Source organism: Geotrypetes seraphini, chromosome 3, assembly GCF_902459505.1.
Source record: "Geotrypetes seraphini chromosome 3, aGeoSer1.1, whole genome shotgun sequence".
NCBI lineage: Eukaryota > Metazoa > Chordata > Amphibia > Gymnophiona > Dermophiidae > Geotrypetes > Geotrypetes seraphini.
In genome coordinates, this window is record NC_047086.1 from 290071223 (window position 1) to 290095419 (window position 24197).

Genomic DNA, 24197 nt, shown 5'->3' on the forward strand with positions numbered 1-24197 from the left:
TTTTGAGAATCTAGCCCTCAGTTCTTTATGCCTGGATCCAAGATGCATCCTAGCCAATGAACCTTCCAATAGAGGGAGGGCTGAGTTATATGAACCATTGGCCTAGAATCACCATCGACAAGCAAGTTTCCAGTGTAGTTTGACCTGGATACAAATTGATGTTATAGGAAACACCATTGAATTAACTACTAAGGGTGTGTGCTACTGCACGACTTGTGGTAAAATAACCCGTCTTAACACTAACACATATTGTTGAATGCCCCCCTAAAAAGCTTTGTTTAATGCATTTGAATTTGAAGGAAATCTACTATGAAGCTGGTTTATTCAGCTGAAATTCCATCTTTTCTTTGACCACAAGGTCCAATACGTAGTTGTTTTAAATGTATGCAAGCCAGGCATCCAAGGTGGCAATGTTTAATGTACTGGTAGTTTACTCCTGGAGAAATTCTGCACATAAAAATAAAAATTATGTGAATAATATTTTAAAATTTTGCAATTGTGTTACAATTAAATAATATAGTCACTGTCCCTGATCCATAATAAATTAAACTATAATAAATGGTAAATAAGACTCCCAAGTAAAGGAATTTGGTGAAATTATAGAAGGTGTTAAAAAAGTTCAAACAGCTTTGGTAAAGGATAATCTGAATATTCACCAGAGAATGGAAAGACTTGAAAATTATGACACGTTTGAATTTAAGATTTCTGAATTTTCCTCAGTCTCCTATTTTACAAACTAAACTAAACTAAACTAAGCCTTAGGTTTATATATCGCATCTTCTCCACTGAACCAATTGAGATGTTAAAGAAATGTTTCAGAGAGGTCTTGAAAATTCCTGCTGAATCTATGCCCCTGATAACAAAAGAATATTATATTTCCTTGGGTAGTCCACTGAAAAAATCAATTCCATTGCAGAACCAGCAGGCCAGTTTAGATATTATTGGCTTACTGGAGAGTTCTGATATTATTTCAAATACAGTAATCCTTATTGCTAAGTTTGCGTTAGAATATGATAGGAATTTGATATTTTGCATGAACTTCAGATTTAAAGATGAAAAATTTATAGACAATTCAGTTTTGATATTTCCTGACCTTTGTAGGTCCACTCAATAGAGGAGAAAGGCCTTTTTGGCTCTTAAACCCCTGGTATTGGGCCTCAAAGGGACTTTTGTTCTGCAGTTCCCCTTGTTAAAATGGAGGAGAAATCTTTTGCATTTTTTAATCCTGTACATTTGAAAAATTTATTGGAAGCAAGGAAACCTCCAGCCCCAATAGCTATCTCTACCCCTTCAAATGTGAATTAAGTTGGAATTAATGATGCTTAACATGTCCGCCAGTTGTAAATCTAGTCTTTCCTGATAGTTTGGTTTTTTAAATTATTTCCTGTCTTTTCAACATCTTGCCTCAGTTCTCAAATTTCCTTCATAATGAGGTTTAGTAGAGTTACTAAATGTTAAATTTGGTGGATATTGAATTATTATTATTCCTTTCAATTGTAATTATATTTCTTTGTCAAGATATATGCTTGTAAAAATTGAAAATTTTGATAAATAAAAAAAATAAAATAAATGGTAAATATTTCTCAACTATGCAAGATTTATAAGAATTTAGGGCAGAATATTTCTAGGAGTACCATAGTATACATCATAACAATATTTCTTCTTTTTTGGGGGGGAAGATTTTATTTTTTCAATTTGTGGAGCCCAAGGAAAGCTTGGAGCTGCAGGTAGTTCTAAATTCTTGCAGCTGCCAATACTGGTAGTAAAAATGATTTCATATCCAAGAAGTCGGTGCACTGTTTTCTTCCCAGTCTTGCTCAGCCAGCCACCCTAAAAGCCAGCCTATTCTCACTAACTCCCCCATCAATCATCCAGCTAGTTTACTTCACTTCAGTTCTTTCCCACTGAGCTGTCTCGAACCAGTCAGCCAGTTCTGCCTCTCCTGCCTTAAACAACCTGCCTATTCTTGTATCGCAGTTCAGTCTGCCTTCCATTCAAGCAGTCAGTGAGCCCCACTTCCTCACCTTCCCTATAAGCAGACAACCAGTTTGCTCTTCCTTTCTCCCTACCCCCTAAGCCTTCCCAACAAGCAAACAACTAGTTTGCTCTCCCCCCCCAAAAAAGAAAAAGGAAGCGCTTCATCTTCCAGTTTGCTCTATTTGCAGTTTTCATGTTGTGCACGAAACAGCTCATAGGTACCACATGCAGGGCCTCCTCGCTGAGCTGTGAAATAAATTATAAGCCTATATTTTCTGCTGTGGTTCTTACTGGAGGCCATTTCTGAAATTCTACAGTGCCTAATGAGCAAAGTATGATTATATGAAAGGGTATACAAGGATATGAAAGGGTATACAAGGATTTACAATAACAGGTACTCTGGTATGGGCAACGTTTGCAAAAGTGTGTGAACATGTGAGAAGTGAAATTCTAACCTTTTACCTTCTGCTAACTGCACATGCTTGGACTATATCATTTTATGTAGGAAGTGATGTAATTAAGTATATGAGTATATGGGTGTAGAAATGGAAATGCAGATTTGTAACATTATATAAGGTAACTGATCTTTTTGGGGGGCCTCTCTATGTCCCACTGCTGAAAACAATAAAACCTGTATATGATTGACTAGTTATTGGTGAATGGGAATCTGGAGACCTTGAACTGAATTGTTTCAGATACTGCCCAGAGATACTGGTTATAGCTTGGTGTTTGTAAGAAATGTATTCTTCATTCAGTATGGCTAGGTCTTTCTATCTGGTCCCTTCAGTGCCTCTAAATATCTTATTTTCTAGCACACTGTTATTATTGTAACTTTGAAAGAGGTTTATTTGCTGAATAACTTGGCCAAACACTTTTGCCTGCACTTTTGAAATTTGTTTCACAGCTGGGAATATTTCTGTTTTAATTTTACTATTTCACTCTGTGGGTTAGTTTGGAGATATTCTTCTTTCCTGTTTGAAGGATTCTTAAGCCCCTCTGTGTGGCACCCCACCTTTCCTGGTTGGGGAGGGTTTTCCAGGTCTGGTGATTAAATATGAGCTGCTCTGTGCACTACAAGAAGATGCTGCAGAGAGGAAAAGTAGAAATACTAGCTGGAGAGGAGCTCCTTAGCTTATTAGTTGTTGGCCAAATTCTACAGGCCACTCAAAATTCTGTGAAGAGAGGGAATTCTGCTCAAATTCTGTATTGCACAGTTGTGTGGATTTAACTTAAAAATACACAAGGCAACCCAAAAAACTTTTTCAGAATCATCTGACAACACAGCACAATTTTCTAAATCTGTTTTTTACGCTGATTTCAGATCTGTTATTAGGGTTTTTTTTCAGTCACGTAAACTTTTAAAGTTATGACTAATGTTAATTTATAGCGTTTTAGCATATAAGGTTTTAAGAATTTCAGCATCAACTTAAAGAAATGTTGTAGTTTCTTCGGTCCCAAGTCAAATAAACACACAGCATAGCATAATTATACTGTGTCACTTAGCAACCAATATTTCTTCAAAAATGCTTAGAGTATGATTTCTTTTTGTGAGTTGTGTCTGGATTGTCACAGCACAACATCCAGCAGTAGTCGGCCATCATACTTTCATTCCAGAAACCTTGATAGCAACGTTCCATTAACTGAATGTCCTGGTAAAAACGTTCTCCTTGCTCATTACTCACCATACCAAGATTTTCCAGAAAAAAGTCAAGATGCGAGTGCAAAAAGTGTATTTTTAATGACATGCGACAGCCAAGTTTCTGATATGAGTCAAGGAGATTCTGAACTCCTTCCTTGTATGAAGGAGACTTATGGTTGCCCAGAATGTTTTCCACTAACTACTTGAATGCCTCCCAAGCTTCAAGCTCAGCTGATGTGGTTCATTGCTTAAAATCTTCATCCTGCATAATGGACTTGATCTGTGGGCCTATAAATATCCCTTCCTTCAGTTTTGCAGTGCTGATTTTTGGAAATTTCTTAACAAGATATTGAAAACCTGTTTGTTTGCTTTACCCATGTCCTTTACCAGGTTCTTCATCAACCCCGGCTTGATATGAAGAGGTGGAAGAAATATTTTATGAGGATCCTCCAATGGCATAAATTTCACACTGCTTGTCCCTAGGTTATAGGTATTCCTCAGTTGCCAGACACACTTGACATAATGTTCAGCTGTAGATCTGCTATTCCACCAACACAGGAAACAGCAGTATTTAGTGAATCCTCCTTGCATTCCCATTAGCATGCCAATGACCTTCAGATCACCACAGATGTTCTACTGGTGTGTGTTATAACTGATTGCGTCTAGTAAATTATTCATATTCTCATAAGACTACTTTAGATGAGCAGAATGGATAATTGGTATACTTGGTTTGGAATTTCCGTTGTGCAGTAACACTGTCTTCAAGCTTCTCTGTGAAGAATCAATGAAGAGACACCATTCATCCGGACAATGCACTTGTGACAAACTGTTGAAGATCCCGTTGATGTTATGACAAAAGTACAATGAGCCATTTACAGTAAAGAATGTTGTTAAGTTATAATTCCTTTTTCTGTAATGAGTTATATTAGAATCTTTTGCAAGCAAATTCTTTTGCGTAAACCTTGAAGCAAGAAGTTTTGTTTTTTTCTTTTGAAAGATTTAGATCATGAATAAGATCATTGAGCTCAGCTTGTGTGAAGGTCTCTGGTTCTGAATCTTCATCATTCACATAATCAGGATAAGATCATTCTGAATTGTGATCAGCTGCTGCATCATCATCATATTCCTCATCATGTTCCACAGAAGCAAGTCCATCTTGTACAGGGACAGGCAGTGAGTCATCATGAGGAACAGGCCTAATAGCTGAATCCAGATTAGGATATATAATTTTGTGCTTAGTTTTAGCTGAGAATCCACTTGTGTTCACAAGGCAAAAGTAGCAATCTTTAATATGGTCTCGCAGTTCCCTCCATATCATTGGGATTGCAAATGACATCGCTGCCTTTCGTCAATTGAGCAAGTTACAAAGTCCTTTGGAACAGCTGGTACAGACGATATGTGGAGTCCAAAACTTATCCTGGTCACCCAGTGGACAGCCAAAGTATAATTTGCATACCTTCTTCAGATCTACTGTAATTGGGCAACATTGTGCTTTCATCATGAAGGAGCCACAGACGTAACAGAAACTGTCTGAGTAATTAGTACAACGTCTTGGCATGATAAAAACTGATATTAATCACCTTAAATAATATCTTTAGCATAAAAAAAAACAAAGACAACTGTCGTTAACCCTCCTTATACGTTTATCCTATAAATGCATGTTAATGTTTATAATTATATATAATGAGTCTCATTACAAAAATGTGATGTGCTAGTGAAAAACTAAATGCAGATTTGAAATCAGCATGAAAAATACTACCAAACCCACCCAACATTAACCTCTGATGAAAATGATGTGTTGACCTGTGATATCAGAAAACTTGTTGCTACTTTACAATGGCATTGTGTTAATTCAGTTTCCAGTTTTTGTTAAAGTTAATTTTTCTGATCAAATTTCTGATTAAATAGTTGATTACTCCATTTATATTATACACACACTGTATATAAATACATATGAGATGTGGTCTCATTTTCCTTAGCAGCACACATACCAATCTTTTTACTGTAGTTCGAGGAGAGCTAAGAGTCCCTGAGGAAGCACTAAAGGTAATGCATTTTGTCAGTTTTGTGCTTTTCTCTTTGAGAACCTCAAGTAAGGTTTGCTGTAAATGACTTTTGCAGCAAGCTTTAAAAAATAACATTTTCTCTATCAAAAATCCTCTCTAGCATGAAAAATTTACAAGTCAGCTGCAGATATCACAAAAATCTTCTGACTCTGAAGGATCAAAACCTGTGAGCAGTAAAACTGTAGCTACCAAGATACCAAATATTCCTTCTGAGGCACATTCTAAAGTGATAGATGCATTAAAGTCTGAAGATAAAACAGTGGGTGAGTTGATATTTATTTTGTTTCCATGTTCTTCTGGTGTCCTTGTATTTACAAGATGGTGCTTGCTCCCGCTTCTCCGTCCCTCTTTCTTTCAAGCTTCAGTCAGAATTCAATTTTTCCTTAGATTAAACTTTTTGGTGATGGTACAAAAGTAGGGGACCCAACTATATGGTCTCTATCAAGTTGAACTCTTTCAATAATAGGATCTTCATCAGACTGAATTGCATTTAGTAACTTTCAAATTTTTATCTACATAAATGTTGATGTACAAGCCAAATTGCAGCATCTTTCAGCAAAAACCTGAAAAAGAATTTAGAATGGACCAGTTATTTTCCTTTTAGAGTTGTTTGTTTGTTTTTTTAAAAAAATTCATGTCTATACTGGTATATTAGGACTTGATGGCAAAAACTAAGAATAATTTATACAGTTATCTTAATGCAGTATGAAAGGACTTAGAATTACTTGCCGAAGGGAGAGGGGAAATGCAGATATTTCTAAAATCTTTTAGAGCTATCCCTTAATGTTAAAATTTGAAAGCACATGACCCACAGGAAGAAATCCATTCAGAACATTAAGGATATGTGTCATTTGAAACAACATAAGAAATGTCAGCAACATTTCCATTGAGTTTTTAGCCTGAAACTTAACATTTCTTTTTCCTCCCTGTGTTATATATAATTTGCACATGAATGCACTATTGGAAAAAAGTGTTCAGTCTTTGCAAGAGAGTATGCTCTATTTACAACATTGCCTCCCAAATGAAAAACATTTAACAACCCCACCACCACCACCCCCCCAACCAAAAATATATTTTTTAAATGATAGGGGAAAATAAACAAGACAAAAAAATAATTGAGGATTGGACACCCTTATGGAATGTTAACTTCTAAAAGTTACTGTGCATGTGGTATAACTGATTTAGGGGGTCTTTTACTAAAGATTAGTGAATGAATAGGCAACTCGCGTCCTTGAGTGCCACAGGCAAGTCAGGAGTTCAGGATATTCAAAATGAATATTGCATAAGATAAATTTGCATATAGTGGCAGTAGTGTGTGAAACTCATGCAATATTCATTGTGGATATCCTGAACTCCTGACTTGCCTATGGCACTTGAGGACTGGAGTTGCCTATCCCTGGAAAAGTACATGTTAGCAGCAGCCGGGCACATAGGAATAAAATGGGTTTGTGCAGATAACATGCTGTTTAGTAAAAGACCCCCTTAATGTTCCATTTAGGAGTATATTTATCTATTAGACTCCCAGTTTATTTATTTTGCCATTACTTCCTGTGTCCCAGCATTATGACCTCAGGATAGTAAATATATTCTACTATAATGGCTTTTATGATATCTGTTCTAATCCTTATGCAATCTGCCTATGTCTTCGAGCACAATAAGATATAGAACATAGGGGCATAATTGGGTGGTTTTTAGTCAGCGGTATATCACACCAAGGCACTCTTTTATATGTTGTAGTAAACTAAAAAATTAAAATGAATGCATAGTTTAAACAAGAATCGACTGCCAAGATGCTGTTCTGACCAATATTTTTAAAGTCATCAGTATTGGTAAACTGTTTAAACCAGTGGTTCCCAACCCTGTCCTGGAAGACCACCAGGCCAATCGGGTTGTCAGGCTAGTCCTAATGAATATGCATGAGAGAGATTTGCATATAATGGAAGTGAGAGGCATGCAAATCTGCTTCATGCATATTCATTATGGCTATCCTGAAAACCCAATTGGCCTGGTGGTCCTACAGGACAGGGTTGGGAACCATTGGTGTAAACCATTGGCATCTGTGCAGATCAGTGGTCTCAAACTCGAACCACATTTTGGCCCACAGTGGGGCCACATTTTGGATTTGTAGTACTTGGAGGGCCGCAGAAAAAAATAGTTAATGTCTTATTAAAAAATGACAACTTAGCATGAGGTAAAACTCTTTATAGTTTATAAATCTTTCCTTTAACAGTTAAAGGAAAGATTTATAAACTATAAAGAGTTTTACTTTATGCAAAATTGTCATTAACTATATTTTTCTGCGGCCCTCCAAGTACCCTATTTTTTCTGCAGCCCTCACATTTAAAGTTTAATATCTTTCCTTTCTCAAAACTGACACATTTCAATCACTATATTGAAAATAAAATCATTTTCCCTACCTTTGTTGTCTGGTGACTTTATTTTTCTGTGCATTTAACTATGTTTCCAGGATCTTCTTGTCCTTTGACTGTTTTTCTCTCCATCTTCACTTTCTGCCTTGCATCCATCTTTGGCATTAACTGCTTTCTTTTCAAAATCTACATTTCCTTTTTTTTTTTCATAATTCTTTATTCATTTTCAAATTGAACAATAAGTGCACAAAAAAATTATAATACAACAATTATTTCACATTAGCACTTTGATATCTATCACATGAAAATCTAGTGATACAATAACCCCCCCCCCAACCTCCCATCCTTCATCATATTTTCCATGTCTTACCTTCCCATCTGTCTCTCTTCTTCTGTCCCTATTTCCATGGTCTGACATCTCTTTCTTTCCTTTCTCTCCCCTCCTTCCTTCCTTCCTTTCCCCTGGTCTGGCATCTGTCTCCTTCCCTCCCTCAACTTTTTATTTCTTTCACCCTCACCCCTTCTTTCTTTCTCTCTCTCTCTGAGCCCCCTTTATTTCTGTCTTTCTCTCTACATGCCCCTTTCTGTCTGTGTCCCGTCTCCCTTTTTTCTTTCTGTCTCCCTGTTCCCCCTTTCTTTCTTTACTTCTCCCTGCCCTCCCCCAAGCCACTACCATCGGGGAACAGGCCGCGCCGAGGTCTTAATTCTCCCTGCTTATCTTCCCCAGCACGGGGCCAACCAATTCTTGCCACCCGATGTCAATTCTAACGTTGGGGAGGGACTTCCGGGCCAGCCAGGTCAGCTCCGAGCTGGGGAAGATAAACAGGGAGAGTTAAAACCTCGGCATGGCCTGTTCCCCGATTGCGGCGGTGGCGGCGGCCTGTTCCCCGATGATAGTGGCTTGGGGGAGGGCAGGGAGAAGTAAGACCTCGGGCGCTGGCCTGTTCCCGATTGCGGTGGCTTGGGGGAGGGCAGTTGGAAGGGAAGTAGATTGTAGACCTCTGCTTTAGTCGAGGACAGATTGCGGGCCGCAAAATAGTCCCTGGGGAGCCGCATGCGGCCCATGGGCCGCTTGTTTGAGACCGCTGGTGCAGATGGACTGACTGTTTGATCAATGTTACTTGTGTTTGGTCTAACCAGTGTTTCTGAACTTCTTCAAGCCAAGTACCCCCTAAGCCTTATCAAATACCAACTGAGTACCCCTGCCCAAGCTCCACCCCAGACTCACCCAAGCTCCGCCCCTGACTCCACCCCATAATAATAGTACTAATTGTAATGCAATTTCTTCCATCCATTTTTCATATACACACACAATATAATCTTATTAATACATAATGGTAACCACAAAATTAAAAAAACACAGAGCACACTGTACGCAGAGAAAATGTTAATTATCATTTATATTTGGGGGGTTTCAAAGAGGTCAAGACAGATGACTTTAAAATATGTAATGTCACCTCAGTAACAACTATAGAAAAATAGACAAATATAGTACAAAATATAGAGCAGATATAAATTCTCAAAACTGACACATTTCGATCACTAAGTTGAAAATAAAATCATTTTGCCTACCTCTGCTGTCTGATGATTTCATGAGTCTCTGACTGTATCCAATATTTATTTCTCCTTCTTGCATGCTTCCTCTCCTCCAGACCTCATTCCATTCCCCAACCAACATCACTCTCTGTCTTTGCGTGAGTCCAACTTTTTTTCCTCTCTCCTCCTCCCCCATTGGCAACATGTCTTCCTCTCTCTCTCATTCCCTCCCCTGCTGCAAAGGGAGTAGGGAAAGAGATCCAGGATGCATCTCTCCCATTACCTCTACTGCTATATCCAACATTTCTCCCGCCTATCCACCAGTCCAACATCTTTCTCTCTGCCTCCTGCACAATTCCTCTCCTCCAGTCCTTATTCCCTCCCCCAACCAATATCTCTCTCTCTCCCTCCATGAGTTCAACTTTTTACTCTCTGCCCCCTCCCCCGAGTGTGACATTTCTCCTTCCCCCCTTTTCTTCCCTCCCCATCCATCTCTCTCTCTCTCTTCATAAATTCAACACTTTCTGCCTCCTGCATGCTTCCTCTCCTTCGTACCTCATTTTCCCAAACATGTCCAACTTTTCTTTCTCTCTCCTCCACCCCTATTGGCATCAAGTGTCCCTTTCCCTCTCTCTCACTGTCCATCTGTCTCGAAAGATCCAGACATCTCCCACCTCACTTTTCTCTCTCACACACACATGCCCAACAATTCTCCCTTTCTATTCCATCCTTCCTATGTCCCAAGTTAGTGCCCCCTTCCTCCCTTCCTGCTGTGTCGAGCCCTTGCCTCCTTCCCCTCCCCACCTTCAAGTTTCAAGTTTATTAAAAATGTGTTGTACACGCAATGTCAAGTATTTCAATGCATATGACAATATTAAAAGTAGGGAACAAACTACAAGACAATTTGTTATAAAAAAAAATAAAATATATACGCACAAATTTAATTACTGGTACAAAAGGAGAGGGGGATGAACTACAATCATTAAAGAAAATGAAGAAACATTTAAGGAAAACACATCAGGAAGGTAACAAAGAATAAAGATAAGAAAATGGAGTAAAATAGAGGGAACAGAAAGAAACGTTTGGGACCTATACATGTAATCTAATTGAGACTGAGTATTAAAATATAAAATTTTTTAATTGTAAACGAGTTATCCTATCTATGTCTCAAATGTGTCTTTATACAGGAAACTTAAAAAAAACCTTTAAAATTTTTTCTAATGAGGGTTCACAACATAAATAATTTGGTAGGTTATTCCAGAGCTGGGGGCTATAACCGAAAAAATAGTAGATCTCCTAGTACCTGCCAGCCTTTGTCCCAAAATTAAGTTGTACACCAGGGATCCCTGCCTACCCACCCCTGCTGAAGCTGCTACTGGGGATCCCTGTCTGCCTGCCCACATCCCGCCCCCCCAAAGCCGATCCAGTTACTTGTTGGAGCCGCACTCGCTCCCTCCTCTCCTGACAAACTCTGTGCAGGGACAGCGCAAACAGCGATTCACACGCTGCACATGGCTGGCCCACAAGCCTTCCCTCTAACCGCAACTCTGATGGTCACCTACTTATATGCAGTATGTGAGTCCCGTCCTTGCACGGAGTTTGCTGGGGGCGGAGAGAGCGAATGCGGCGCCATCAAGTAACTGGGTCGGTTTTGGGGAGAGGGGTGCGGGCAGGCAGGGAGGGGGAGGGATCCCCGGCAGTGGCTTCAGTGGGGAGGGGGGGGCAGGCAGGGATCCCCTGCGGCAGTGGCTTCTATTGATGAGCAGGGAATATCCTCCGCATTGGACAGGCCACATACCCCCAACAAGCGGCCTCATACCCCTAAGGGTTCATGTACCACATGTTGAGAAACACTGGTCTAAACCACAGTGAAAAAATCAGAAGGTACTGTGTACAGTATTGGAAACTTACCAATGTAGTAAATAGTGCTGTCTCAAATCATAAAATCCTTTTTGAACATTTCTTGATCCTGTAAAAAGTACATTCCGATACTCATAGAATATTTTTTTTTCACATTTAAACACCAGCTCTTTAATTTAGATATGGCTGTGATTTATTTTTAATTTCTATTAAAAATATTTCTGATAGGGCTGTTTGAGAGACTAGATATACAGTATAACAAAAATAAAATCGGTAAAGTCTCCACTCTCGAAGGGTGAATCTGTCATATAAATTAACTATTAAGGCTAAGATGGAAGAAAAGAGTCTCAGAAAGCTTCAACTTCAAGATTTATTTTCAGATTTCTAAGTGAGCTTATTTAGATCATAGGTATAACAAAGACCAACCTTACAACATGAATTATCAAAAACTTTTATGGGCCTTTATATTCAAATATTTTTTTATTTAACTTCAAAATCTCAGAATGTTATATTCTGTGTCTAGTTTTCTAAGCTGAAGCTTTCTGAGAAATTTTCCTTCCATCTTAGCCTTGTTAAATAGTTGATTTATATGATAGATTCATAGAGAATGGAGACATTATTGATTTTGAGTTGTGTATGACCTTTCACAGAACCACCTAAATCATGAGAGCTTTTATTCTTTGAGAAGAAGCCTTTCTAATTAAGGGAAAGTGGTGAAATTTGATATTCCATAAAACCAGTTTACATATTATATACAGATAGTTATTTTGTACATTGGTGGGTTAAATGACTTACCCAGAGTCAGAAGAAGCTACAGTGGAAATCGAACCCAGTTCCTTTGGTTCTCAGGCTACTGCACTAACCATTAGGCTATGCCTCTACTCCAAAAGCACTTATCCCCAATGATGTACCAAATGGGGCAAAGCACTCCCTCCTCTGGCTGGAGCACCCCATTCTCCAGACAGTGGAAAGGTATGTGGAGAGGTTGTGGGGCAGGGAACTGGCAGAGCCAATGACTGCCCACCTGTGCGCAGCCATTGGCTCTGCCAGTTCCCCGCCCCAGAACAAGAAGTTGACATCAGAGGGGCAGGAGCTAACAGATTGCAGCCCTGCAACCGCTCCAGCACCCCCCAACTCCATGCATTCTGGGTGGATCGCCCTAACCACCCTGTTTTTTGTATGATTCTGCTGTATTTCCTGCTAATTATTTGCTTTTTAAAGGAGGAGCAGCCTAATGGTTAATGCAGTGGCCTGAGAACCCGGGGAACTGGATTTGATTCTCCCTGCAGCTGCTTGGTGACTCTGGACAAGTCACTTAACTCTCTATTACCCAAGTACAAAAATAAGTATATAATATGTAAACCGCTTTGATGATAAACCACAGAAAGGTGGTATATCAAATCCCATCCCCTTTCCCATTCATTAAGACGATAGCATTTAATGTGAAATGTTTTCTAAAGTCTTGTGGTTTAAGTCAATTATTGTGTTTTTGTGTGAGGTCTGTTCAAAAAGTTCCACGGCAGTTTGAATTGTGTGCCAATGGGAAGTTCTTTTGAGATGTGCTAGGTGGTGTTGAGTAGGATTCGTGCTAGGTGGTGCTGAGTAGCTTGAATCCTCATGAGTAACCTCCTTTTTTCTGTTTGTTGATATCTGTTTTCATCTTCGAGCTTCAGTTTTTGTGAAAGTGTGTTTTCATGATCAGCTAATTTTCATCATGTATGACCTCAATGAGCAGTGCTACAGCGTGAAGTTCTGTTTCAAATTATTTAAGACTGCTACAGAAACTTATAAAATGTTGAAAGTGGCTTATGGGGGAGCATGTCATGAGTCATGGAAGGTGTTTTGAAAGGTATTCACACTTCAAAAGTGGTTGTGAATCAGTCGGAGACAATTTGCAAACTGGAAGACCATAAGCATCAACTGACGATGATCATGTTGATCAAGTGAGGGTTCTTGTGCGTACTAATCAGCAATTAACTGTTAGAGAATTGGCAGAGGAATGCATCATCTCCATTGGTTCATGCCACAGCATTCTAACAGAGAAGTTGGGGATGTCTCACGTTGCAACAAAGTTTGTTTCATGGTTATGACCAGAAGAACAATCGTGTCATGATCTGTCAGAATCTTTTTGAACAGGCAAATGAAGATGAAACATTTTTTGATAACTGGTGATGAGACATAGGTCCACGGTTATGACGTGGAAACCAAAGCCCAATTGTCTCAATGGAGAACCAAAACATCGCCAAGACCAAAAAAAGCTCGGCAAATTCGGTCAAATATCAAAGTGATGTTAACAGGTTTTTTTTTTTTTTTTTTATAGTCACTGCATTGTTCTCTATGCATTTCTGCCAGAAGGACAAATTGTCAACCAAAATTACTAACTGAAAGTGTTGAAACAACTCCATAAGAGAATCAGGAGGAAGCGGCCCAAACTTTGGAGGGTGCAGTCATGGTTCCTGCATCATAACAATGTGCCCACTCACACAGCCATCAAAATTTGCAAATTATATGCAAAAAAACATGATGACGGCTCTTCCCCAGCCATTTACTCTCCTAACTTAGTCCCTGCTTCTTGTTTCCTAAACTTAAATTCATGCTGAAAGGAAAGCGATTCAACACCATTCAATGCAGCAACTTTTGGAGATTCATGAAGATGCATTTAAGGACTGTTTCCAGAAGTGGAAACAATGTTGTTAAAAGTATATATGTAGGGAAGGGGACCCAATGGAATAAGTTGTACGATTGTTTTAATACATTTTTATAAAATCAGTCCTGGAACTTTCTGAACAGACCTTGTATGATTAATGCAAAAACAAATTTTTCTGTTTTGTTTTGTTTTTGTTTGGACTGACTCTAGCATACCAGTTGATTTATGTTCATATTTTTTTTGTAAAAGTTAATGCCTGTATCTGGGTACAAACAGTAATAGGTTTCTAATACTAGATAATATTCAGATATGGAAGTTAGGTGATACAAGTTGGTAGCTCTTATGTAAGTACTTTAGTATGCAGTGCAGCTGATTTTAGCAAGGTTTTATATTTAGTTTAGAAGGTCAGGCTGTCTTGGCAGAAAGTTTTGTTTTCAACAAACATAGCATTAAAGCTCTTTTGATGTGTGTAGTTATTGGAAGCTCTCTCTCTGTGCACTCTTCTGTAAATCTAACTGGATTTGAATGTGAGAAGTAATATTATTTATTCTGCATTGTTAAAGTAGATTTTTCAACTATGCCTCGTGGCACACCTCTCTATGGACAGCCATCATGGTGGGGGGAGGATGTAGAAGATGAAAATAATTCCAAACAAGAAGGCAGGGAAGGAAAAATTGGTGAAATTGGAGCGTCTGGTAAGACTACTAAAAATGCATATCTAAATGTATATTTATTCAATTTTCTATACTGTTCTAGGGGAGCTCAGAATGTTCACATGCATTTATTCAGGTACTCAAGCAATTTTCCCTCTCTGTCCCAGCGGGCTCACAATCTATCTAACGTACCTGAAGCAATGGGGAAATTAAGTGACTTGCCCAGGGTCACAAGGAGCAGTGTGGGTTTGAACCCACAACCTCAGGGTGCTGAGGCTGTAGCTTTAACAACTGCACCACATCATAATTCTCTGAGGACAACCAGTATAGCATTCCTTATGTGTCAGTGATGGTATTGACTACTTGAAGCATTGACTAGCTTGAAGCATTTCTCAAAGTGTCTTAATGCTCAAGCTGAGCATATGCAGGATGCTCCAAGTTAGTGCCAAGTATTTTCAGAAACTGCTTGCTTGTCAGCTTTATTCATAATGTGCCTTCTCAGATTAGCCTCTGTAGTGCTATAGTTACTTTGTTTTTCATTTTTGGACATTGTAATCCTTAGAAATCAGTAACCTTAATATAGCCTTATAGTAACTGCATTTTATATTTCATTAAATTTGAATTCTTAGGAAAACTCAAAATGAAATCAGATGTCTGAAGCGTGCCATTGATTTCAAGAAATAGTCACACAGTTGCACCATAGATCAAGAGAAGCTTCACACCCGTACTCTCCAATCTCCCTTTGTGAAGTTTAAATTTAATTAAAACTTTCCTTGTCATCAGCAGCAGATGAATCCAGATAAGTGGGTTGTGTCCATCTACCTGCAGGTGGAGACAGAGCACACCAAGCTGAACTCTGTCATATATAGTCAGCCAGTATTCTCTATCTCTGCAGGCAGATGGATGGTCTCTCTCCTGCTCCTGGTTTCATCTTGTTGAAGATTCCTGAAATTTACAGGTGTGACAGTTGTCATCGATGATATGAAAACTGAGATTGTGAATGAATCAAAATTACATGAATAAATTAAAATACAGTATCTGCACATTACATTGGAAACTCAGCCTTGAGGCCTTGTAATAAAGAGATTAAGCTCACAGATTGCCATTCCCTGTCTAAATTGCTGATTCCAGATTTCATCTAATGCTAGGAAGTTCAGAAGGTTGATTTTGTGACTCTTAAGAGACATAGATTTATGTACCATTCTTCACATACATCCATGGGGATAAGGTTCTCAGAGGAACAGGAAATCTTTTGTGTTTTACAGAGAATCTGTTTCTTATAGATTAGAAAATACAATACTATTTTGAAGGTCATATAGAAATTAAGATGTGTCTGCAGGAAGTAGGGCTTTTACTGACATGATTGATAATATGGAGAGGTCAAAGATCAAGGGTGATTTAGGAAGAAAAGTGAAACACTGCCATCTGCTAGGTTTATAAAACTTAACAGAATGGACTTTTAATGTTAAAATTGTAAGGCATTTTTGGAAAGGAAGTCATGTGATCAACTGTACCATTTTATTCTAAAGCATGATAATTATTACAAATGATGTCACATAGGATATAAATCTGTTTGCCTTCTTTTCTCTCTTTGAAGAGCACTGAAATTCTGAGGGCTTGCTCTTCCCAGACTGTGGGAGCTTTGTCAATAAACCATTTATTTTTTTTACATGGCTTTTCCTCGTCTGTTATTTGAATTCACAGAACGGAGTCTCTAGCCCAATCATGTGGGAAAGAGAATCCATTCTGGCAATTCTTTTGGCCTCAATGTTTAAGTCTCCAGCCTACTTGAACAATCTGCTGCTCAGCTTGGCCTGCTAGCATGGCTAAGTCCTACTTCTGGTGCAGCTAAACTCCTGTTTTGGCTTTGCTAACTTAGTTGAATGTGGTGTTTAGGCTTCCTGGTTGCCTATCGGGGTATAGCTGGTGGTGCCAGTTCCCTATGCATCCCCTGTAACCTCATCTGGCATTATCCTGCCCTCCTAACTCCTCCCTCATATTGGAAAAAAAAGCATGCTGCTTGGTAAACCCAGAGGAAGTGCAGTTGACTGGAGGCATTTGACGAGAAGCAGCCTGCCGAGTAGGTAAAGTTTGTGCTGGATGGGCACCTGAATAGCATCCATGTACCACGTGCTACAGGGCACCAAGGGAGGGGGGAGCCATAGGCTTAGCCCCCTCTAGTCCCTCTGTGAGTCATGAATTGCAGAGAGTGCAAGAGTTGGGGCTCAAAACCTTGTTAGAGCCCCTCAACCGCAACTACACATCGCCAGCGAAACGCTGCTGTGTGGAGGTGACTGGGTGACTGACCCTGAGAGGAGGTGAATATCGGACTGACAGAAGTCCCTGGAGGATCCAGGTCAGGTCTTTGACCCTGAATTTGTGACCCTGATATATGCAGCCTACAAAAATTTCAAAGGAGCATGAGGGTGCCTGCAGGAAAGTGCACAAGTAGGGTTACCTCCTCAGGCTGAAGCCCCTATACAGTGTGTGGAATGGCAGGAACCAGAGGTTCAGTTAGAAAAGGACTGAGATGATTTGGGGATCAGATACTATGCTACTGCTATCCAAGAAATCATCCTCTGTGAAAGATGCTGGTTTGCAGTGCAGGGTAGATAACCAGGAATTTGTGGCAGCCCTAGACCAGGGAGATGATCCGACAGTGGAAAAACTTTTCAAACTGTCAGATGTAACTGAAGCCATTACATTGTCTTTGCAGGAGTTGGACCTAGAATCACCGCAGGTCTCGGACCTCAGCTTTCACTGTTATGCAGTACCAAGTCACAGTCCATGTGCTACCCTTCTCAATCAGAGATTACCAGGTTGATAATGGAGCATTGGGATGCGCTAGAAGGTCCCTTGACAGGGCGAGGGCAATGACAAAATTATATCCCATGGCTTCAGAATTTCAGCAATTGCTTATGCCACCAAAGGTGTATTCATTGGTAGCACAGGATACTAAACAGACATTGCTACCTAGTGAAGGGAGAGTGATCCTGCAGGATAGCAGAGTGAACTTGATTACTGTAATATCGCCTATCTGGCAATTTCCCAGAAAAATATGCAGCAATTACAACTGGTGCAAAATGCGGCGGTCAGGCTGATTTTTAGGTTGAAGAAGTTCGACCATGTAACTCCTTCCTACTGACTCCTGCATTGGTTGCCGATGGAGGCACGTGTGAAGTTTAAGTTTGGATGTTTGTGCTTTAAGGTACTATTCAGTTTGGCCCCTAAATTATAAATGACCTTTTCTCTTTCTCAACCAATCGACATAAGAGAAGCTCACACTTGAATTTTGTTTCTCCACTGGTTAGAGGATGTAAATTTAAAAGATATCATCAACATCTTTTCTCACATCAGGCAGCATTATGGGGTAAAGATCTGGAACAATTACTTATGCTTGCTAATACTTATGGGGAATTTAGGAGACACCGTTATTGAGTCTATGCCAATCTATTGGCTTTACGTCATACACTTATGCAGACGATATTCAGTTGTCTCACCCTTTAAATCCCGAAAACCTGGAAGAAATTTCTCAGATCAACAAAAAACTCGATATAATTAAAAATTGGCTTGCCGCGAATAGATTAGCATTAAACATCCATAAAACAAAAGCAATACTTTTCTTATGGAAACAAGGAATAAAGTTAGTTACTCCCTTTATTATTAATCTTAAATAATAAAATGCTAGCCCACGCATGCGCAGTAGCGAAACGTGTTCCCTGATCCCTTTTCTGTCGGGATGTGGCCGCACGACTGCGCATGCGCTAGATGGCGCGTTGAGGAGTCATAATGCAGACCCGGAAGAGCGAAGGAAGCCTCACACTGAGCAACTGTATTTACACTGTGCAACGAGCCTCTGCAACGGTCCCGGGTTCCTCTCAGCCCACCCTTCTCGCGGTCTGGCCAGCTACCTTAGTCCTTTGCCGCCGCCACCCCCTTCCCTTCCCGTGGTCGACAAAACTCTTGCCTCCAGCAGCCGCCGCAGCACTGTAAACACGCTGCTTCGCGGCCTCTACTGCCTTCATTTGCTCTTCCGTTTCTCTGATGACGTCATCAGGGACACGGAAGAGCAAATCGGGGCAGTAGAGGCCGCAAAGCAGCGTGTTTACAGTGCTGCGGCGGCTGCTGGAGGCAAAAGGTTTGTCGACCGCGGGAAGGGAAGGGGGTGGCGGCGGCGGCAAGGGACTAGGGGAGCTGGCCAGACCGCGAGAAGAGAAAATTGCGTGAGCCACGAAGAGACAGGGATGAACTGGGAAGAAGGAAGAGGAAGAGGAAAAGGGGCCTGCTTTGGGGTAAGGGTGTGCTTGGAGGCACACAGCTTTGCTTGGGGGGGAGACAGAAGGGGGGCCACGGAGAGACAGGGAGGAACTGGAGCTGGAGAGGGAAAGGGGCCTGCTTTGGGGAAGGGCTGTGCTTGGAGGCAGACAGCTTTGCTTGGGGGGGAGACAGAAGGGGGACCACAGAGAGACAGGGAGGAACTGGAGCGGGAGAGGGAAAGGGGCCTGCTTTGGGGGAGGGGTGTGCTTGGAGGCAGACAGCTTTGCTTGGGGGGGATACAGAAGGGGGGGCCACGGAGACACAGTCAGGGAGGAACTGGAGGGCCAGAGGGAATCTGCTTTGGGGGAGAGGTGTGCTGGGAGGTAGATAGCTTTGCTTGGGGGGGGGAGACAAAATGGGGGGCCACGGAGAGACAGTCAGGGAGGAATTGGAGGGGTAGAGGGAAAGGGGTCTGCTTTGGGGGGAGGGGTGTACTGGGAGGCAGACAGCTTTGCTTGGGAGGGGAGACAGAAGGGGGACCACGGAGACACTGTCAGGGAGGAATTGGAGGGGTAGAGGGAAAGGGGGCTGCTTCGGGGGGGAGGGGTGTGCTGGGAGGCAGATCATTTTGCTTAGGGGGGGAAGACAGAAGGGGGGCTACGGAGAGACAGTTAGGGAGGAACTGGAGGGGGAGAGGGAAAGGGGGCTGCTTTCTAGCACCCGTTAATGTAACGGGCTTAAAGACTAGTAACATTCATATAGACTTAGTTTCTTCACTAAAAATACTTGGGGTTATTATTGACGAAAATTTCTCCTATCGCGAACATATGAGTAACACTGTTAAATCTTGCCTCTACCGATTGCGTATGATTCGTTCAATCTCCAAATTTCTGGAGCCCAAATCTTTAAATATTTTAATACATTCGCTGGTTATAGCAAAGCTCGACTACTGCAACTCGTTACTAATTAACATTACTCAAAAAGAAAAGAAATGTTTATAGATAATTCAAAATATCGCCGTCAAACTTTTACATAAAGGTAAAAAATATGACCATGTAACTCCTTTTTTGATTGAATCGCACTGGCTCCCCATTAACCATCGCATTACTTATAAAATTTTGCTTTTGGTATTCAAAACTCTATTCACGAGTGAACCACTATTTATAAATTGGATGCTCATCCCGTATAACTCATCACGCACTCTCCGATATTTAGCGCAAGGACTATTGGCAGTTCCTTCTTTAAAAGTTGTAGGCACTAGACGTCACGACATGTTTTCAATAGTGGCCCCCCAAACGTGGAACTCCCTACCACAATACATAAGAGATGAAAAAGAACTCAGTCATTTTAAAAATAAACTAAAAACCTTTCTTTTTAATGATGCCTTTAGTCTTTAAAATAAACATAATTTATGCAGTGTAGCCAAGTCACCCTACCTTATGTTTTTCCCTGAATGGTTCTCTCCTCTTTTTCTAAACATTAACGATGTAACTTATATTTCTCTTGTATTTCTGTTACGTTTGTTTATGAGTCTGTTTTTTACCCTTTTTTACTTAATATTATTTGTTTGTTTTTTAATATGTTTATTATAACTTGTTATAATTCGCTTAGTAAATTATGGATAAGCAATTCATCAAATTAATAAATAAACTTGAAACTTGATATCTGTTCCTGAAGTACCGTATTTTCACGCAAATAACGCGCACCCGTATAAAACGCGCACACGGGTATAGCGCGCAGAAATCACGATGATATGTACAAAAACTTTGGTATACCGCGCTCACGGGTATACCGCGCATGCTGCCCGACGCTCCTTTCGCCCGCCCTGACTTTCCGACTCTCCGTTCACCCCCCCTGACTTCCGTGCACTGTCCCCCCTTGAAGGTCTGTCCCCATCCTGAAAGCCTGATGCCCCCCCCCCGACGTCCGATACATCCCTCCCCCCGAAGGACCGCCGACTCCCCAACAATATCGGGCCAGGAGGGAGCCCAAATCCTCCTGGCCACGGCGACCCCCTAACCCCACCCCGCACTACATTACGGGCAGGAGGGATCCCAGGCCCTCCTGCCCTCGACGCAAACCCCCCTCCCCCCAACGACTGCCCCCCCCCAAGAACCTCCGACCGCCCCCCCAGCCGACCCGCGACCCCCCCACCCCCCTTCCCCGTACCTTTGGTAGTTGGGCCAGAAGGGAGCCCAAACCCTCCTGGCCACGGCGACCCCCTAACCCCACCCCGCACTACATTACGGGCAGGAGGGATCCCAGGCCCTCCTGCCCTCGACGCAAACCCCCCTCCCCCCCAACGACCGCCCCCCCCAAGAACCTCCGACCGCTCCCCCAGCCGACCCGCGACCCCCCTGGCGACCCCCACGACCCCCCCACCCCCCTTCCCCGTACCTTTGGTAGTTGGCCGGACAGACGGGAGCCAAACCCGCCTGTCCGGCAGGCAGCCAACGAAGGAATGAGGCCGGATTGGCCCATCCATCCTAAAGCTCCGCCTACTGGTGGGGCCTAAGGCGCGTGGGCCAATCAGAATAGGCCCTGGAGCCTTAGGTCCCACCTGGGGGCGCGGCCTGAGGCACATGGTCGGGTTGGGCCCATGTGCCTCAGGCCGCGCCCCCAGGTGGGACCTAAGGCTCCAGGGCCTATTCTGATTGGCCCACGCGCCTTAGGCCCCACCAGTAGGCGGAGCTTTAGGATGGATGGGCCAATCCGGCCTCATTCCTTCGTTGGCTGCCTGCCGGACAGGCGGGTTTGGCTCCCGTCTGTCCGGCCAACTACCAAAGGTACGGGGAAGGGGGGTGGGGGGGTCGTGGGGGTCGCCAGGGGGATCGCGGGTCGGCTGGGGGGCGGTCGGAGGTTCTTGGGGGGGGGCGGTCGTTGGGGGGGAGGGGGGTTTGCGTCGAGGGCAGGAGGGCCTGGGATCCCTCCTGCCCGTAATGTAGTGCGTGGTGGGGTTAGGGGGTCGCCGTGGCCAGGAGGGTTTGGGCTCCCTTCTGGCCCGATATTGTCGGGAAGTCGGCGGTCCTTCGGGGTGGGGGTGCGAGTGGTTCTGCCGGGGGGGGGGGATGTATCGGACGTCGGGGAGTCGGCCGGGCAAGAGGGCTTGGGCTCCCTCTTGCTCCGATCGTGGATGCGGGTGCGGGTGGGAGCGCGTGCGAGCGGTCGTTCGGGGTGGGGGTGCAAGTGGTCCTGCCGGGGGGGGGGGATGTATCGGACGTCGGGGAGTCGGCCGGGCAAGAGGGCTTGGGCTCCCTCTTGCTCCGATCGTGGATGCGGGTGCGGGTGGGAGCGCGTGCGAGCGGTCGTTCGGGGTAGGGGTGCGAGCGGTCCTGCTGGGGGGGGTGAATCGGGCGTCGGGCGGGGTGGGAACTATGTTTTAAAACTTTTGTATACCGCGCTCACGCATATAACGCGCGAGGGGTATGCGCGGTAGGTAAAAACGCGTATAACGCGCGCGTTATATGCGTGAAAATACGGTACTTAGGTAGCTGATTTGTACAATTTTTCCCACAATAACTGATCTCTAGAGCTGTTGGTCACTAGTTTTTAACTTTGTTAGTTTTACTCAATTTGTAGCATTTTTAATCATTGTAGACTGCATAGAACTTCACGGTACTGCGGTATATAAACTGTTATTATTAAGACAGTTTGAGGCACTGACTTTAGGCCTTGAGGCAGTGGCTGCAGCATCCTTTGTGGTAGGAGCCTCTCACAAACTGCTATGCCAGAATTCAGGCGCAGAAGAGGAGATTTGACCCCTCTCATCCTGGCAGGGGTGGATCATGTGGCTGATGCTATCTATGATATGCTCAGAGTTATGAGTAAAGTCTCAACTTATACAATCTCCGCCAACAGAATGTTCTGGCTCATACATTGGGTGGAAGATTAGGCTACTTTGAGCACATTCTTTGGCAAAGGACTGGACAACCTGATAAGTGTAATGGACCGTTGTCCTAAATCACTGCCAGACACTAAACCACGTGGATCAGGCAGTTCCAATTGTGGTTCCTTTCATGGCTACAGAAGACCACTTAAGGGTCTTTGAGGTCCTTGTCACAAAGGTCCTATCAAAGATCTAGACAAAGGGTTGGTAGCTCAAGGAGAGCTCAGATATCTGGCATGCGCTCGGCAGCCAATCCTAAGAAGTCCCAATGAAACTAGGTCAGCCTCCGAGCTCCCCTACATAAGAGAGAAATTTTCAGAGTTCTGGGAGACTTGAGAATAGATTTCTTCAGACCATTGGGTGTTGGACTCAATTTGAGAAGGCTACAAGACTGAATTTTAGCCCCCACTCAGGGACCTCTTCATGGACTCCCTAGAGGGAAGACTGGAGAAGGCTGCCAATGTCAGCGTGATGGTTCAAAGGCTATTACAGATTGGAGCCATAGAGCCAGTTCCAGATGCAGTCTCAGACTCGCGGAGATACTGTATATTAGTGGCTCTTAAACCTGTCCTGGGAGACTCCCATCCAGTAGGGTTTTCAAGATATCCCTAATGAATATGCATCAAATTATAACGAAGCTATATTTTGAAACCACCTTATTTTGCTTTAATTTTCATATAATACAAAATTTCCAATTAGCATTACATTTTTGTCTGATCCTTTAATAAATAATCTTCATTATAACACACATTGTTAGAGACAGAAAAAAAAAGAGCCCTACCACTCAAACACCCTCATAAAATATAATGCGCTGTTCAATGTCCATAATAGTACATATACTATGCTATGAAAACACTTTACTTAAAATTCTTATTCAAAGGCAGATTAATGTTCTTCTTTCTTCAAATCCTTCCTGCTCACTCAATTCCTGTGCCAGTAAAGCTTACACAGTCCAGCCTGACACAGAACTGTGTTTCGCTGCAAAAGCGTCTTCAGGAGCTGTGATTCAGTAAGGCTCCCAATCCTCTCTAAACAATCTTAAATACAACAACAATTCATGTAACTTTATAATTTTCTTAATACATCCTTATTTCTAGTACTAATCACATTTCTTTAGTAACAGTACCTTTTTACATCTCCTTGTTTTTCATAGAATACATAGAGTATGACGGCATAAAAGGGCTGACGGCCCAACAAGTCTGCCCACTCAAAGAACTCTCCCCTTTAAAAGAACCCTCCCCTAAGCATTTTCCCGGAGTGAACCCACATGTTTATCCCATTGTCTCTTGAAGTTGAGCACGTTGCTG

General features: G+C 42.3%; 1 protein-coding gene across 10 annotated transcripts in view; it reads left to right on the top strand.

Moving 5' to 3' along the window:
• CEP170 (centrosomal protein 170) overlaps positions 1-24197 on the top strand; it is a 283085-nt gene that overhangs the window by 93759 nt on the left and 165129 nt on the right. For 8 of the 10 annotated variants that reach the window (XM_033937690.1, XM_033937689.1, XM_033937691.1 and 5 more), the window contains exons 5-7: positions 5604-5662; positions 5783-5945; positions 14658-14789. In XM_033937690.1, the coding sequence (XP_033793581.1) occupies positions 5604-5662; positions 5783-5945; positions 14658-14789 (354 nt within the window). The remainder of the gene's footprint in view (positions 1-5603; positions 5663-5782; positions 5946-14657; positions 14790-24197) is intronic. The other 2 variants (XM_033937692.1, XM_033937697.1) reach the window with 1 other exon arrangement.